At 32.0% G+C, this 18,418-nt stretch overlaps 1 protein-coding gene across 1 annotated transcript; it reads left to right on the forward strand.

The window, feature by feature from the left end:
- The first annotated feature begins 16,492 nt into the window (after positions 1-16,492).
- LOC120117549 (GRF1-interacting factor 1-like) lies at positions 16,493-18,249 on the forward strand. The gene is made up of 6 exons (XM_039137811.1): positions 16,493-16,579; positions 16,751-16,838; positions 17,413-17,489; positions 17,616-17,700; positions 17,774-17,947; positions 17,993-18,249. The coding sequence occupies exons 2-6, from the start codon at positions 16,758-16,760 to the stop codon at positions 18,176-18,178; spliced, it is 603 nt and encodes a 200-aa protein (XP_038993742.1). The 5' UTR covers positions 16,493-16,579; positions 16,751-16,757; the 3' UTR covers positions 18,179-18,249.
- Positions 18,250-18,418: the final 169 nt, after the last annotated feature.

Consider the following 18,418-nt stretch of genomic DNA (forward strand, 5'->3'; position numbering starts at 1 on the left):
CAGTAATCGCGATAGGGTTTTTTATGTGTTGTTTGGGGTTTTGGAGTAAGGAAGCATTTGGGACCGATTGCAGGTAGAAATAGATATTCAAGGAAAACGATAAATGTCGATACTTTTATTAAATATTATAGGTAGAAAATGATATTATAGGTTGTATAAATGTGCCGACACATTTTGGTGTGGCCATTCAAATTCTTTTGAAGAAAACCGTTTTACCACAAGAGTAGTTATCTATATTTGTATATTGAAAAGTGTATGTAACAAAATAATTTGATTTGCGTAAACTGATATATGAAGGAAAAATGGAGTCAATGGGTTGGAAAATTGTTGGTGGAGCAGATGACTTTGAAATTGAGGCCGAGACTCGAAAGCAACCAAAGGGTGGATATATGTACTTCTAGTAAGTATCAATGTCTTTTTGTTATTATTGTTGAAATGGTAATTGGATTAAAGTATCGATAAACTTTAAATTGATTACAAATTTTAAATGTTAACAGTATGGCCGAATGCAAAAGGATGAAGGGAGATGGCACACAGAGCGGTTCGGTATGTAAAATGAAATTGACATTGAGTAGTATTAGTATTTAGTGTTAATGTATTGATTAAGAAACGTTTATGTTTAATATTAGGTGAAAAAAGATGTGAGGTCCAAATGGAATTCAATGAGTGATGCTGAAAAGGAACCTTACATCACACAGTCAAGGAATGATAGTAAAGAATACAAAGAACGGAGGAAAGCACATGAAAATAAGGTATTCATTAAACTTGTAAATACGTTGATACAAAATATATAAGAACTATAACATTATATATTGTTAAAAAATGTAGGAAGTTTCGACAAGATGCAGCATTAAAAGGGTGAATTTATTAATTAAACACCTTAAGGAGAAGGGTCAGTTGAATGTGCTGGGAGAAATAGGTTTTGGATCGTTGATCGGAGTAAGGGATCGACCTATTCGGAGGGAATTGTGTCGATCCTTGATGGCACAATTTGACGTCAGTCAATGTATGGCTAAGTATGGTGATTATTCATTCCCTCTGGGGTATCGACTGCTGCAGCCGTATTGGGGGTACAAAACAAAGGCAAAAGTGTTATAGAAGTCTGTAGGAGTAAGAACTGGAAAGCACTTGCCTCCAAATATGGTTTGAATCATAAGGTGACATATACTGAAGTTGAAGAGGATATCAAAAGTGGATCTTACTTGGGGGATGAGCTGAAGGCCCGAGTTCTATTGTACCTTGTCGGTATATTTCTTTGTCCAACGGGTGATACGTCAACGAACAAGGAATATATGAAGCTCATTTGCGATGAAGGCTTGAAGGGTGAATTCAATTGGGCTGAATATATCCATTCGAGATTGATTGAATCAATTATCACCTTTAAAAAGGGCAGCCAGAGATACCTCAAAGGGTGCATAGCAATCTTAGAGGTAAATGAGTTGAATCACTTTTTTGTGTTTTTATATAAAAATTCTAATTTTATTATAAATGCAGGTTGCACTGTTCGATTTTTGGTCGGGCTGTGAGGTAGTGCCGGCTTATGAAAGAACCGGAGTGGCACGCATCCGTGCATGGGGGAAGGAAGAGGTGGTTAGAGTGATGGTGAAGTTGAAGTTGGATAGAGGGAAGAAGCAAGAAATGGTAATAAATGTAATTAAATAATATTAAGAATATAATCAATGTCTTAATATTGTAATTTAATTTTTTGAAGGTTATTGGCAAGGATGTAGAGGAGGCAGTGGAGGCAGAGGAGAAGAAAGGAGGGATGGTTGTATTGAGGGAAGAAGTATTGGGGGATGAAGGTGAGTGGGACGACGGTGAAGCAAAACAGAGTAACTTCGACATTTTGATGTCTGAATTGGCTGATATCAAACAAGTATATCGTGTCTGCAACGCCGCCTTCAAGAAAACTTTTAATTTTTGATCTCAATGGTGTCCTTGCCTACATCCCAAGACTGCCGGCAGGTTTTAATTCTATTCTTTTGTATCCATTATTTTAACATATAAGCGTAGAACTTTAATCTCATTTTCTTCATGTTGTAGATGTTGTCCTCAGAAGAGGATTATTTGAATTTATGCAATTTTGTGTCGACAATTTTGTTGTTGCCCTTTGGTCTTCAAAGATGAGGTTAGAACATGTTTGAGGCAATTGAATTACTGTAGTCAAAATCGTTAATATACATTTGAATGTTAACATTCAATCTTGATTACAATCTCAGGCATAACGTCGACCGTGTACTTGAGAAACTACCTGTATTTTCCGAGCATTTTCTATTCGTGTGGGTAAGATGAATGTCATTACAGTTTGCTGACTTTTCCTTGTCTATGATTCCTACATATTTATGTTCGACTGTTTGTGAACAGGATCAAAAAAAATGCAAAACATACGATTCTGTTACCTATTGTAAAGATCTCAATGATGTTTGGAACGCGTGTCCAGATTTTAACGAGCTAAATACACTTTTGGTCGATGATTCAGCGGAAAAAATGATTTATAATCCGGTAGGTTGCATTTATGCAATATGTTTCTGATCAGTTGAACAGGTGTTCAGACATTGATTATTTTAACAACTTATGTGTTTATATAGAAATACAATTACATATGTCCACATACCTTTGACGCTGCTTCCCATTCGAACGACAAAGCTCTAGGTATGACACAAATTTATTCATGCTTATGCGAATTTAATTTATTGTTAGTAAATTGCACCTCATTAGTTTGATAATTGAAATTATTTATGTATGTCCTCAGAAAAAGGCGGAAACATACGAGAGTATTTGGAAAATTTGTTGAAGGCCTCTAATGTTCCGGACTTCGTTAGAAACAACCCTTTTTCATCGGATTAATTTTGTTTGTCGGTACATTATTTGAACATTCTTGTGTATTTAAATTTTGGTGTGATTATATTGTATGTATATTTCATTAATTATTCCATATTTGCTTCTATGTGTACATATACATTTGAGTGAGTTTTAAGATATTAATTTAGTAATTATAGGCGTCTAATGATTAATTTTTTACGTTACGGTATATATTATTGTTAAATTAAAAATTCTTAATATTATTTTATAAAATATCAACACAATCAACTAATTTTTTGTGCAAATGAAATTATTAAATTAATATTGTAGGTGGAAAACATGAAACATACTTAAAAAATATTGAAACATAAATTACATATCTTTAAAAAAAGTTTCGATCCTTTTTATAAAAAGTATGGACACTTTCAACATATTATAATAAATAGATAATTTTGTAATATAACCGTATAAATATACCGGTCTTATGCGCGAATAGGTCTACAACCTATATCGACACTTTTTAATATTGTGTCGGTACTTTATGTCCATATTGGAAGAAAAATGTGTCGATACGATTTCAAAAAGTGTCGACATTTTACACATCGGAACCCATAATTATAATGTAATAGATAATTTTGTAATATAACCGGTATAAATATACCGGTCTTATGCGCGAATAGGTCTACAACCTATATCGACACTTTTTAATATTGTGTCGGTACTTTATGTCCATATTGGAAGAAAATGTGTCGATACAATTTAAAAAAGTGTCGACATTTTACACATCGGAACCCATAATTATAATGTAATAGATAATTTTGTAATATAACCGGTATAAATATACCGGTCTTATGCGCGAATAGGTCTACAACCTATATCGACACTTTTTAATATTGTGTCGGTACTTTATGTCCATATTGGAAGAAAAATGTGTCGATACAATTTAAAAAGTGTCGACATTTTACACATCGGAACCCATAATTATAATGTAATAGATAATTTTGTAATATAACCGGTATAAATATACCGGTCTTATGCGCGAATAGGTCTACAACCTATATCGACACTTTTTAATATTGTGTCGGTACTTTATGTCCATATTGGAAGAAAATGTGTCGATACAATTTAAAAAAGTGTCGACATTTTACACATCGGAACCCATAATTATAATGTAATAGATAATTTTGTAATATAACCGGTATAAATATACCGGTTTTATGAGCGAATAGGTCTACAACCTATATCGACACTTTTTAATATTGTGTCGTACTTTATGTCCATACCATTTAAAAAAGTGTCGGTAATTTGAAGTAACGCGGTTTTTCTTCCTTCATTCAAAATATTTATATGTACATACAATAGGAGTGATGTTGATACTTACGATATATTATATGGAGATCGTTGTCATTCCATTCCGTCTTCGAAAAAATCAGTTGATGTAGGCTGTGTGCTTGTACTCAAACTAAGCTTGACTTGAGGACATGTTAGTTTGTTATGCCCCTCACCGTTGCAGTACCACATCGCCTAATTTGCTTCTCGACCTTGTTCTTCGGCACTTCTTTTCGCTTGCGTTGTTTTCGTTGAGGGTCACGAACATTGTTTACTACAATGCTCTGGTTGACTGAATGATTCAAACCAAACGAGTTTTCTAATTCTTCTATTAGTTTTTTCATCTCATCTCTTGCGGTTTTGAAAGACTCGTCTGTCTTTGATGCAATGTAGCATAACCTACTTGACGTTGAACGTAGAGCAGCGAACCTTGCCATTTGCATCACTTCTGGAGACACATTCAAATCAACATAGCTGGGTGCAGAAGCCTTCGCATCATTAGTCCACCTACTTTGAATCAAAGTCCCGGGCAAATATGTGTAGTCCAATTGCTTCAAAATGTGAAGTTGATGGCGACACGGAAGTCCAACGGTCTCGAATTTTTTGCAGGAGCAAATTAGAGTTTTCGTACGAGAATCAAAACTAATTTCAAATTTCCTATTTTTTTCTGCGTACTTTGACAAAATATAATGTTGACATTCATCTGATAAGGACTTAATCTCTGCCTCAATCCGGTACAATGTCTCCCGTGTAAGTTCATCTTGGAACACACGAAAAGATTCGCGGGTAAAAATCGCAGCGGCATGGCTTTCAAGGTCGACCAGTTTTGTGATCTGGAAGGGCTTCGTATGGGAACTTAAGTAATCCGCTTTCAACTCGTTCATACGCATTCTACTAATTCCATCTTCAATTGCACGAACAACATCTAAATATGTCTTCTTGTGTTTCAGTGCAATAGCTAGTGAAGCATTCATAGACTCGCACCTTTGTGTTGAGCGAATATTGGCAAAGAAATGACCGGTTAGATATGCTTGTGCCCATAAGTGTCGTGTATTTCCCTTCTCAATCACCCATGGATGCTTTTGGACGTTGAATTCTGAAACAATCGAACGCCATTGATATCAAATTCCTTGGTTGTCCACCAGGAAGCCATGCATTTTGAGAATGCTGCTGTAAACTTTGGTCACCAATGTTAGCTTGTGCATTGCGAGAAAGATGCCAAGAACATAATCTGTGCTTAGCATAAGGGATAACAGATTTGATAGCCCTCTGCATTGCCCTATCCCCATCGGTTACAACAGAAATAGGTGATTTATTCATCATGGCTTCTAAAAAATTCTGTAGCACCCACTCGAAATTGAGACGTTTTGTCAGCGATTATGGCAGTGGCAAACACAATTGTGTTATGGTGATGATTGACACCAACAATAGGCATAATTGGTCGACCATACAAATTATCTTTGTACGTTGTGTCGAACGCAATTACATCACCGAAGCATGTGTAATCCGATCTCGATGTAGAATCCGACCAAATAAGATTATACAATGCCCCCGATTCGTCTACCGAGTATGTCATAAAAACCCGGGATCATCATGTTTCTTATAATCAAAGTAGGCAATAAGCGCATTCACATCCCCATCGACGATTTCCTTTGCTTTACCTCTTTGAAGTGCATTGTAGAGGTCTTTATGTGTAAATCCAACATTATGATAGCCCCCTGCCTGCTGCGTTAAATAGTTCATTACTTGTGACGTGCCAACACCGACCTCTTTCAATGTTGTTGCCTCATCGATATCAGCCTTACTTACAGCTCGATTAGAACGCATAAATGGTGTCATAGCAGATGTGCACAATGCATGATTATGTTTCTGATCAGACTTACTTATAACCCACTGATCGTTTGTATTTGTTGCTGTAACTACGACTCTAGCCTTACATCCTGTTCTTGTGACTGGCGTATGAGCACGTTGACGATCAACAGTATTGACTTTTGATACTCGAAACCCTTCTTTAGAACAACAAAATTCTTGTGTCTTCACATTCCCTTCCACGTCAAGCCGTGTTGTTCCCTTACGTGCACTAAACCCATGTTCCCGTGCGAATCCCTTGTAAAAGTGCCAAGCTTGATCACGTGAACAGAAGAGCTGACCAACCAATCTGTCAGATTCATCAACATTATGTACTTCATGGCATTCCTCGGTTGGCTTAACATTGTCTACATCAGTATTATCCATGGCAAAAATTTTGTTGTGCAAGTTCAGTGCTCCAGGAGTTGATGGATATGTAAACGAAGGTTCATTTTGAACATGTTTCTGTAGTTAAAGGGTGGGTACAACATTAAATTCGCAGTACATATTTAGGTATGTACAATAACTACAAGTATATTATCATTTTAAATTCGCAGTACACTGTTAAAAAATTGAAACATAAATTACATAAGTTTTAAAAAAAGTATCGATCCTTTTTATAAAAAGTATGGACACTTTCAATAATAGGTAAACATATGATGTAATAGGTAGCCCTTATATAATGTAATAGGTATCGTTTATATAATGTAATAGGTAATGGTTATATGTAAAGTGTCTATCCTTTTTATAAAAGTGTCCATACTTTTTTCACTGTGGAAAACATTAATTTAAGGTTATCTTTTGAGTGAGTTTTAAGATATTAATTTAGTAATTATAGGCGTCTAATGATTTATTTTTTACGTTACGATATATATTATTATTAAATTAAAAATTCTAAATAATATTTTATAAAATATCAAAACAATCAAATAATTTTTTGTGCAAATGAAATTATTAAATCAATATTGTAGGTGGAAAACATGAAACACTGTTAAAAAATTGAAACATAAATTACATAAGTTTTAAAAAAAGTATCGATCCTTTTTATAAAAGTATGGACACTTTCAATATAATAGGTAAACATATGATGTAATAGGTAGCCCTTATATATGTAATAGGTATCGTTTATATAATGTAATAGGTAATGGTTATATTGTAAAGTGTCTATCCTTTTTATAAAAGTGTCCATACTTTTTTCACTGTGGAAAACATTAATTTAAGGTTATCTTTTGAGTGAGTTTTAAGATATTAATTTAGTAATTATAGGCGTCTAATGATTTATTTTTTACGTTACGATATATATTATTAAATTAAAAATTCTAAATAATATTTTATAAAATATCAAAACAATCAAATAATTTTTTGTGCAAATGAAATTATTAAATCAATATTGTAGGTGGAAAACATGAAACACTGTTAAAGTATCGATCCTTTTTATAAAAAGTATGGACACTTTCAATATAATATAATGTAATAGGTAAATTTGCAATGCTATCGGTATAAATATACTGGTTTACTTATAAAATAGGTAAATATAAGCGCTACCTATTACATTATATAAGCGCTACCTAGTATGTTATTGTACTTTATAATATTTCCGGTTAAATAATATAACATAACCGGTCTAAATTTTAACCGGTCACTTGTTTAACCGGTCACGCCGTATATTAGCCGTTTTTTAGGCGCCGCACCGCAGAACGACCCCCGTAACTACCCATCTGGGAGTAGGGGTGTAAACGTGTCGAGGGAGTTCGAGTATTGCTTAGCTCGACTCGACTCGAAAATTTTGAAATGAAGTTTGATTTAACTCTAAAACTCACGAGTTTAAAATTTTTAAGTTAGACTCGAACTCGAAATCATGAACTGAAGCTCGTGAGCAACTCGAAATGAAAAAAATCTTAAACATAACACGATTGAAGCCTTAAACTCAAACTCGAACTTAAACCTTAAATACATGAAAATCTTATTGTATTTTTTTAAAAAATGAATTCATAAATATTAATATTATTAATAATTTATTTTTTGAAAAAAATAAAATCTTAATATATTATATTTTCGAGCTACTTACGAGCTTTTCGAGTCGAATATCAAATAGCTCGTTTCGGTTCGTTAAGAACTTGAGTCGAGTCCATTTGAGCCAAGTATTTATCGAATCTATCTTGAATAGCTTACGATCTGTCTAGTCTCAGTTACAGTCCTATTGGAGAGCATCCTTTTCTTTTTAAAATATAAATATTAAGTTAATTATATTAATTAAATTTTATGTAAGAATGTATTTTAATATGATGTTGAAGTGTAGTAAAATTTTTGGTGTGCAATACAATTACAGAGCCATGTAATGTTTCATTTGGCGTACAGAACTGCAGGGTTCCAGAAAAAGGAAGAGACAGGCAACCCACAAACAAAGGGGTATTTCTGTTGTGCAACGGTTTAAAAATGGCTAAAAAATAGTGTGATCGATTGTTAAAATTTAGATCGATTATGTTATATTATTTAAATGGAAATATTATCAAATAAAATAATAAATTAGGTAACGTTTATATAATGTAATAGGTAGCGGTTATATAATAAAATAGGTTAATTACTGGAAATATTATCAAGCACAATAACATATTAGGTAGCGTTTATATAATGTAATAGGTAGCGCTTATATAATAAAATAGGTTAATTACTGGAAATATTATCAAGTACAATAACATATTAGGTAGCGCTTATATTGACCTACTATATCATAAAATCGATATATTTATACCGGTAACATTACAAATTTACCTATTACATTATAATTTTCGGTTTCGATGTTTTTGGGATTGATACAATTTTAAATGTATCGACACTTTATGCGTGCACCTCGTTGGACATTCATTCTGGAAAAAGTATCGACACAAACTTAAAACGTGTCAATATATTATGTAGGCCTATTTTCTCATAAAACCGGTATATTTCTATTGGGTACATTGTAAATTTACCTATTACATTGTAATTGTCGGTTTTGATTTTTTGGGATCGATACTTTTAATAAATATATCGACACTTTATGTGTTCACTTCGTTGGACATTCATTCTGGAAAAAAGTATCGACACAAACTTAAAATGTGTCGATACATTATGTAAACTTATTTTCTCATAAAACCGATATATTTCTACCGAATACATTGTAAATTTACCTATTACATTGTAATTATTGGTTTCAATGTTTTTAGGATCGATACTTTTAATAAATGTATCGACATTTTATGCGTGCACCTCGTTTGTCATTCATTCTGGACAAAATGTATCGACAATTTTTAAATTTGGGTCGATACATTATGTAGACCTATTCTCTCATAAAACCGGTATATTTATACTGGTTACATTGTAAATTTAACTATTATATTATAATTATCGGTTTCGATATAACATATGTGTCGATACTTTTAGAAAATGTATCAACACATATATTTAATTATTCTCTCATTATAATATAATTAATGATATATTATTCTTATTATAATAAATAATAAATATAATTTATAATAATTTTATTTTAATAAAATATAATAATCATAATTTTTTATTTATAAAATTATAGATATAATATTTTAATAATGGTATTGACATAAATAATATTAAATAAATTATTATAATATTTTAAAAATAATAATATTATTTTATTAAAAATAATATTATTTTATTATATTTGATGTTTATAATTATGTTGTAATTATGATTATTTTTCATCACTTTATTATGATTATTTTTTAAAACTATATTGTAATTATATATATATATATATATATATATTATTTTATTATTTGAAAGCTAATATCGAAATAGAAATATCGTGTCATTTTTTTATTAGTTATATTATGACAACTTACAAACTAAAAAAATTAAAATTAATTTATATAATTTGTGTTTACTAATTTTATCATTAAAAAATCTATTTTTACCGGTTTTGTTATTGTTGAGCATAACAAAATCAGTAAAAATTACCTAAAACATTATTATTTTTACCTAAAACATCAATGTTTTTTAACATTTCTGGTAAAATGCCCAACAATAACAAAGCCGATAAAAAAATAACAAAACTGGTAGCGCTTTACCTGTTTTGTTAAAATAATTATGTTTTTGGTAATTTTTACATGTTTTGTTATTGTTGTATACCGGTTACATTATCAATTTACCTATTATATTATAATTATAACATATGTGTCGATACTTTTAGAAAATGTATTGACACATATGTTTAACTATTATCTCATTATAATATAATTAATGATATATTATTCTTATTATAAAAAATAAAAAATATAATTTATAATAATTTTATTTTAATAAAATATAATAATCATAATTTTTTATTTATAAAATTATAGATATAATATTTTAATAATAATAATTACATACATAATATTAAATAAATTATTCTAATATTTTAAAAATAATATTATTATTTTGTTAATAAATAATATTGTTTTATTGTATTTGATGTTTATAGACGTTATTACTGATTTTCTTTTAAATTCCAAAAGTGTCGATACTTATTTAAATAGAATCGATATTTTCAACATATCTGGTAGGTAGTTTAATGTAATAGGTAGCGCCTATTTTTTTTACCGTTTACATTATTATACTTGATAATGTTTACAGTAAATAATCGGTTATGTTATCATTAGTAATATTTTAGGCGTTTACCTAATATATTGTAATAACAAATTAAAAAATTAACCTATTTTATTATATAAGCGCTACCTATTACGTTATATAAGCGCTACCTAATATGTTATTGTGCTTGATAATGTTTCCAGTAATTAACCTATTTTATTATATAAATGCTACTTATTACATTATATAAGTACTACCTATTACATTATATAAGCGATACCTAATATGTTATTGTGCTTGATAATGTTTCTAGTAATTAACATATTTTATTATATAAGCCCTACCTATTACATTATATAAGTGCTACCTATTACATTATATAAGCGCTACCTATTACATCATATTTTTACATGTTATATTGTAAAGTATCGATCATTTTTATAAAAAAGATCGATACTTTCAACATATTATGTAACATTATGATAAAACCGGTAAAATTTACTTAATATGTTGAAAATATATATACTTTTTATAAAAATGTATCGATACTTTGTTGAAAGTTATGTAATTTATGTTTCAAAAATTTTTAATATTGTTTCATGTTTTCCACCTATAATATTAATTTAATAATTTCATTTACACAAAAAATTATTTGATTGTTTTGATATTTTATAAAATATTATCTAGAATTTAAATTTAACAATTTTAACCAAAGATAATAATAAATATGTAATATATATGTTTATTATTTTTAATTTAATAATAATATATATCGTAACATAAAAAAAATCATTAGACGTGTATAATTACTAAATTAATATCTTAAAACTTACTAAAAAATAACCTTAAATTAATATTTTCCACAGTGAAATAAGTATGGACACTTATATATATGTATCGATACTTATCGATAACTAAAGTTTACCAGTTATCAAATTTTTTAATAATTTTTTATATTTTCTACCTAAAACATTATTAGTATATCAACATAATAAGTAATGTTAAATCAAATTTATTAAATATCTTTTAATATATTCAATAATACCGTATATTAACATTATATTAGTCGTATTTCCTTAGATAATCCCCAAACAAAGGTGAGCAATAATTGTCAACATTAGATGGAGCGAAGGGTTCAGGGATTTGGTGACCCACAAACAGTGGATTGATAGCTCAACCGCACCACACAATTTTTTTCTACAGTACGAGCCATTAGGGTTTGGTTGGTTTCCATTATAAGATTGTGCATCACCTCACTTTGACATTTCTATTAATAATGGACTGACATTCAAGTTGCAATTTAAGCCACTTGGATATCGACTGGACAACCTTAGCAGAAGCCACGTGATGGGTATATTTGAATAGAGAAGAGCAAGTAGAGTCACATAAATTTAAATCATTTGAATTGATGAGTTTTATTTAATATTTTAAATTTAATTTAAAATTTTTAAGTAAAGTTAAATCGTTTGAATTTTTGTTTAAATTTATTTATAATTATTTATTATATTATGATACTATTTAATTGTAATTAAAAGCGATTTTTATAATTGTATACAATATATATATATTTTTTCATATTTAATATACATATATCGTAGGATTCGAATCAAACTTTAAAAATAATTATATTTTATAACTCAATGAATTTAAAAAAAAATTAGAATCAAGTTTTATCACTCCTAAATTTAAACCGATATTGTGATGAAAAATAAATTATTATTTATGGTGTCGGATGAATGATTTTCTTAAGCAACGGAATTGTTTCTTTTTTGAAGGAACGTGATTGTTGTAATATATATTAGAAGTTTTTCTCAAAATATTTATCGGTGATCGGTATATTTATTGATCTAGTATTGATCAGATTATATTTCTCGATCTAACACCCGTAGCAGTAAAGCGCGTCCCTTGACTCGCGCTATATACTGATTTAACGCCACGTGGGGTATAGCACGCCCCATACACTGTGCTATACGCTGACTAGGTTACACGTGGCTATAGATCCCCAGCTCCGCGCTATACCTATTTATCTGACACGTGCGGTATAGCGCGGTGGAGGGGGCGCGCTATAGCTTTAATTACCCGGCAGTTCACACCCTACCCTTCCTTATAAATACCTCATCCTCAATCACTTTCATCAAACCAAATTCTCTCAAATACTCTCTCGTTTAAGGTATATTTTATAATATTTTTAATATTATGTATTTAATTTATTTAAGTATTTTACTTTATTTAATATTTTACTAATATAAATTTTTTACATATATATAATGGAAGGCGGTCTACTTCGCTTAGATGGAAATCATATATCTCGACACTTTGCTGATACGGTAACATTTTAACGTTTTAATTTAATTTAAATTATTAGTAATAATTTGTTGATTTATTTAATACATGATTATTAGATTAAGAATTAATTTTTGTAATTATTTTTATTTTTAGGAGAATGACCGTATATTAGATCTTTTTATTAGGAATCTTAAGTTAGTGATATATAGCCGTGTCTTGCCGTATTTAGTAGAGGCTGGATTTGGTTACATAGGTAGATATCAGGGTCACTGTAAGATAGAACCAGACGTTATTTCTGCCTTAGTAGAGCGGTGGAGGCCGGAGACCCACACATTCAATCTTCCGTGCGGAGAGTGCACGATCACGCTTGAGGATGTTTCTATGCACTTGGGGCTTCCGATGGATGGAGATGTGATATCAGGGATAGCTTCCGGTTCTTGGACTACTTTGTGCCAGGAAAATCTAGGACGTGTCCCATAAAGTTTTATCGGAGGTAGGATACCGTTAAATTGGTTAGATACCAATTTTCGGGAGTTGAGCGCAGACGCCTCTGAGGATGAGGTTAAGATGTATGCACGGGCATGCATATTGCAGTTGATAGGAGGGTTGCTGATGCCGGACAAATAGCGCAACCTAGTTCACTGCATGTAGTTGCGACATCTTAGCGACTTTCGTCTCGCCGGATCATTCAGTTGGGGCTCGGGTAGTTTTGGCTTTGCTGTACAGGGAGATGTGTGGAGCCATTGACTACAGGCGTAATGCTATCGGCGGATGTCTCCTACTGCTGCAGTCTTGGGCATGGTATTGATTGCCCTTTTTATGTCCCATTGTGAAGAACCCATTCGTATTTCCACTACTTCTGATGTAATTATAAAACTGATTTTGTATATTAATTTTATACATCGTATAATAAATTTTTTTTTCCTTGAATAGGTGGTCTACTGATAGGAAAAATCATCAGGAGCTACCTGATGATTTAGAAAAAACTAGGGTGCTAATCGATCAGAAGGCTGGCACACAGGTATGACTTTTAATGTTTAAAAATCGATTTTAGATTATAGTTATATAATTAGATTATTATTTTGATAAAAATTATATATTATTTGTTTTAGTTTGAATGAGTGTCATATTCTACTGATGATGCGAGGGCGGTGATCCCACCTAAGTTGAGGGGTCTATCAGATGTTTGGATGGCGATGGTCCCTCTGATCTGTTATGTGACCGTTGAGTGGCACTCCACTGATCGCGTGTTCCGGCAGTTTGGTTGTTTTCAACCAATTCCGGATGCACCGCGGAATATACACGAATTACATAGCTTAGATAGACGCGGCAAGACAGATACAGATTGGCTGGTTAGGCATCATGAGTGGGTCGTGGACCCACCTCGGTACATATCTTAAGGAGTTGCGGATGAATGTCTCCCCATTATGGCATTAAAATCATTACACATTACTTTAGTCGGGCTGTCAACTTGATCAACTTGTTCAGCCAGCCCATAGTGGGAGCTTAATGATTGACCCCGAACTTGAACAAAATGTGCATACATCTCAATAGCGATGTCTGAATAGTTACTTTGAGCTTCAACCATCATTTCAACATCATCATTGTTCGAACGCTGTATAAGTTAATGACAACAATGATATTGAAAATTTGTACTGAAACGACGACATTCTTCTTCTACTTCCAATATGAATCTTCCTCGAAATCTTCGTGATCAGCTCCTCGAGAGTTATGTTTCTCTTGAATGATATTTTAACACGCTCATTTGATACGAAAAAAACGCCGGTTTCATCTTCTCGAATTTCACCATCATAATAAACAATAGTTGAAAGTCACGTCATTCTTTGAGTTTAAAAGTGCGGCAATATTATATCTGCAAAAAAAATAACTGAAACAAACCTGATTAAATAAATTATATATGAACGAAAATATAACACAACAAATTTTTACACATCAACGTAAATAATTTAAATAATATAATTTTATATTATTACCTGCACCGTAAAACTATTTCGACGTATCCTCTTGCATTTCAATTTTACAAACATAAAAATTAATTGAAAATAATTAGTATAATATTTTTTCAAATAATCATAATAAATAATAAGTATAATTAAAAAAATTTATAACAAAATCACCTTATAACGAAAGATCGCACGAACTTCTAAACTAAATATGAGAAGATTGCCAAAATTATTTGACTCGTTGACGAAATTATTGTATTAATTTATAAGTTGAGAGGAGAGATATGAGGAACATAACGAGGGAGAAGGGTATATATAGCCATACAAGGCGCGGTTCCTGCACCGCGGTATATGTAATTATGGTATAGCGCGGATCAGAGTCCGCGCTAAATATAATTGTACAGATATAGCGAGGAACAGGGGGCGCGCTATAGTCACGTGTAACCCAGCCAGCGTATAGCGCGGTGCAGGGGGCGTGCTATACCTCACGTGACGCCAAATCAACGTATAACGCGGGTCAGGGGGCGTGCTTTACTGCTACGGGTGTTAGATCGAGAAATATAATATGACCGGTGTTAGATCGAAAAATATAATCTGATCGGTGTTAGATCGATAAATATACCGATTACCGATGATATTTCGAGAAAAACGCCTATATATTAGATGTTCGGATGACACTAAATATTTATACTGATTATATATATGTCTAAAAATTCTTTATATAGTTGTTTTTTCCTGCGTTGTTTGAACTATACAGAAGACATACTATAATTTATACATCTTTACAAAGACATGTATTATGTCTTTTTCATATTATTGTTCAAAACAAACTATTTGGGAGAATAATTTCGGAATGGATTCCCTCACATTATCTGATTTTGCCCCCCCCCCCCCTTCACCTCTCTATTTTACACTGTTTAAAAAATGGAAATAAGAAGAAATTTGAGTTTGGAGTTTGGACCAAAGTGGCTCAAAAATCAATCATGTTCAAATGTCATAAAAAGAAATAACTTTTCCCTTCTTTCATGTGACTCCAAATTTACTGCAACTGTAAGGACCTTTGCTTTTCCACTGTTTCTTTGCTTGCACGGCTCTGTCTTTTTCTCAACTTTATTAAATTTTGATATTTCATATATTCTTTGTGATCCTAGTTAATTCAAATTAATTACCTTTGGTATTAAAAGATATTTACGTATTCACGTTTCGCAAAGTGTTGTAGTATTAAGGAAAATTCATTTTGAAACAAAATAATTCGAATGCTTTTTCTTTGAAGATGTTCACGTGCAACAGTTTTAATACACGTTTAAAAAAATGTTATTAATTTTATTATTGTTTAAATAATAAAATCGGTAAAAATAATAGAAAATATTATTGTTTCTATTAATTTTGTTATTATTATGTGTTTTACCGAATTTAGTTAAGAATTATCGATTTTGTTATTTTTTCTATATATTTTGTTATTGTTAAGTACTTTTACTGAAAATGTTAAAAAATTGATGTTTTAGATAAAAATAATAATATTTTAAATAATTTTTTTTATTAATTTTATTATTTAAATAATAATACAACTGATAACATTTTATTTATAACATTATATTAAGGTACCGCAATGTATATTTTTTCTTAGTCAACAGTTATAGAGAGGTTTCAGAGTGAGAGAAACTCTCTTTTTCTTCAGTTTTATGTCTCGTCTCCGGTTCTCTCTCATTTGTGTCATTGTTACTGAGAAAGAAAAGTGAGGAAACATAGGAAAATAAACAAGGGTATGTATTTCTATTTGTCTTTCTTTTCCGTAGCACTTTTTATGCTGTGATTCTACTCTTTCAGCTCAACGTGTTTTGGAGTGAGTTCGTCTTTTGTTTGCATAGAAAAAGAGACACACATACTTTTATGATCTTATTTTCTTTTTGAGGAGATTGTGCTTGGATATACAGAAAGAAAATGCAGCAGCACCTGATGCAGATGCAGCCCATGGTAGCAGCTTATTATCCCAACAATGTCACTACTGATCACATTCAAGAGGTCCTTCCCTTTCTCTTTTTCGTTTATGATCTGTATGTACTTATATCATGCAGTATTTTTTTTCCTTGTAGTCATTACTTCTGGGTTTTTTTCTTCTTCTTTGATTAGTGAAATATCAATGGGAACTGTAGTTTTCTTTCTGTTGCTTGTAAAAGCTACTGTCACACTCACGCATGAGGTTAATCATTCTGGCAAGGAACTCGTCTTCAGTTTGCAGTTACAAGGGTTGTTCATGTTTACGTACTCACACATGGGAGCAGTGCTTAGCGATGTTATCTCTCTTTTAGTAATTAATGAGACGCTTAACACTTGTTAAACTATTTCTGTTTTTTCTTGAAGTACTTTTGATTTGATATCGCATCATTATTGCTGTGCCTATAATTTTCTGCTACCTTAATTAGGTGATGATCTTAGTATAATGCTGGTGATGCTGTTTAAACTACTTGGACATGAATCAAACCGGTCGTCAGCTCGGTTGATTTTGAAAAGAACAATTTACATTTCTTTTTCTTTCCAATTTATTGTTGCATCTCTCTTAATTTGTTCAATGTGTACTTCACTCTAATGATTGCAGTATCTCGACGAGAACAAGTCGTTGATCTTAAAGATTGTTGAGAGCCAGAATTCTGGGAGATTGAGTGAATGTGCTGAGTGAGTGCTGATTTTCAGTCTCTAATGTCTATCAAATTTGGGGTTTTGCCTACATTTTTGTTCCCTTGGCTTGCATTGCAACATCTGATGTTTTACAAAGTTACTAGCTAGCTCTGATTCTTGCAGGAACCAATCAAGGCTGCAACAAAACCTCATGTACTTGGCTGCAATTGCGGATGCTCAACCACAACCGCCCGCGGTGTACGCTCAGGTACAAATGCTATTTCTCGATTCCTCTAACAGCTGTAATAGATATCCTGATTGTCTTTGTCGACTGCTTGTAGTTTCCTTCCAGTGGTATTATGCAGCCAGAAGCCGGACACTATATGCCGCACCAACAAGCTCAACCGATGACGCCGCAATCGCTTATGGCCTCACAGGCCTCCATGTTGTATGCTCAGCAACCATTTTTGGCCCTGCAACAACAATCCATTCACGGTCAGGTAGGCATGAGCTCTGGCGGAAACACGGGCCTTAACATACTGCAAAGTGAGGCTAGCTCCGCAGGTCGCAGTGGAGGATTCGTGGCCAGAGGGTTTCCGGATTTTGTGCGTGTCTCTTCTGTAGAAGGCATGCACGGTGGTGGCAAGGCATTGAAAGATGGGTGCAAGCAGGATATCGGGAGTGCCGTCGGGTCACCTGAAGGTCGTGGAGGGAGCTCTGGAGGTCAGTGTGATGATGAGAATTGAGAGTTCGTTAGTGGAGATAGAAAGAAAGGCGAAAATCACATTATTTTGCTTATGGAACTTATTCCTGATGCAAGAAGAACAACTTAAGACGTGTCCTTGGAGCTTTTAGCTGTGTTTTTCTAGTACGAGACAGTGCAACTTACGGCAATATGACGTGTAAATTTGTGGGATTTTCATGCTTGCATATTAGGGTTAATTGCTTTTTAAGTGGTGAAATTTAGTTATCATCCTTGTTTTTAA

This window comes from Hibiscus syriacus, unplaced genomic scaffold (genome assembly GCF_006381635.1).
Source record: "Hibiscus syriacus cultivar Baekdansim isolate YM2019G1 unplaced genomic scaffold, ASM638163v2 tig00110321_pilon, whole genome shotgun sequence".
In the NCBI taxonomy this organism is placed as follows: Eukaryota; Viridiplantae; Streptophyta; class Magnoliopsida; order Malvales; family Malvaceae; genus Hibiscus; species Hibiscus syriacus.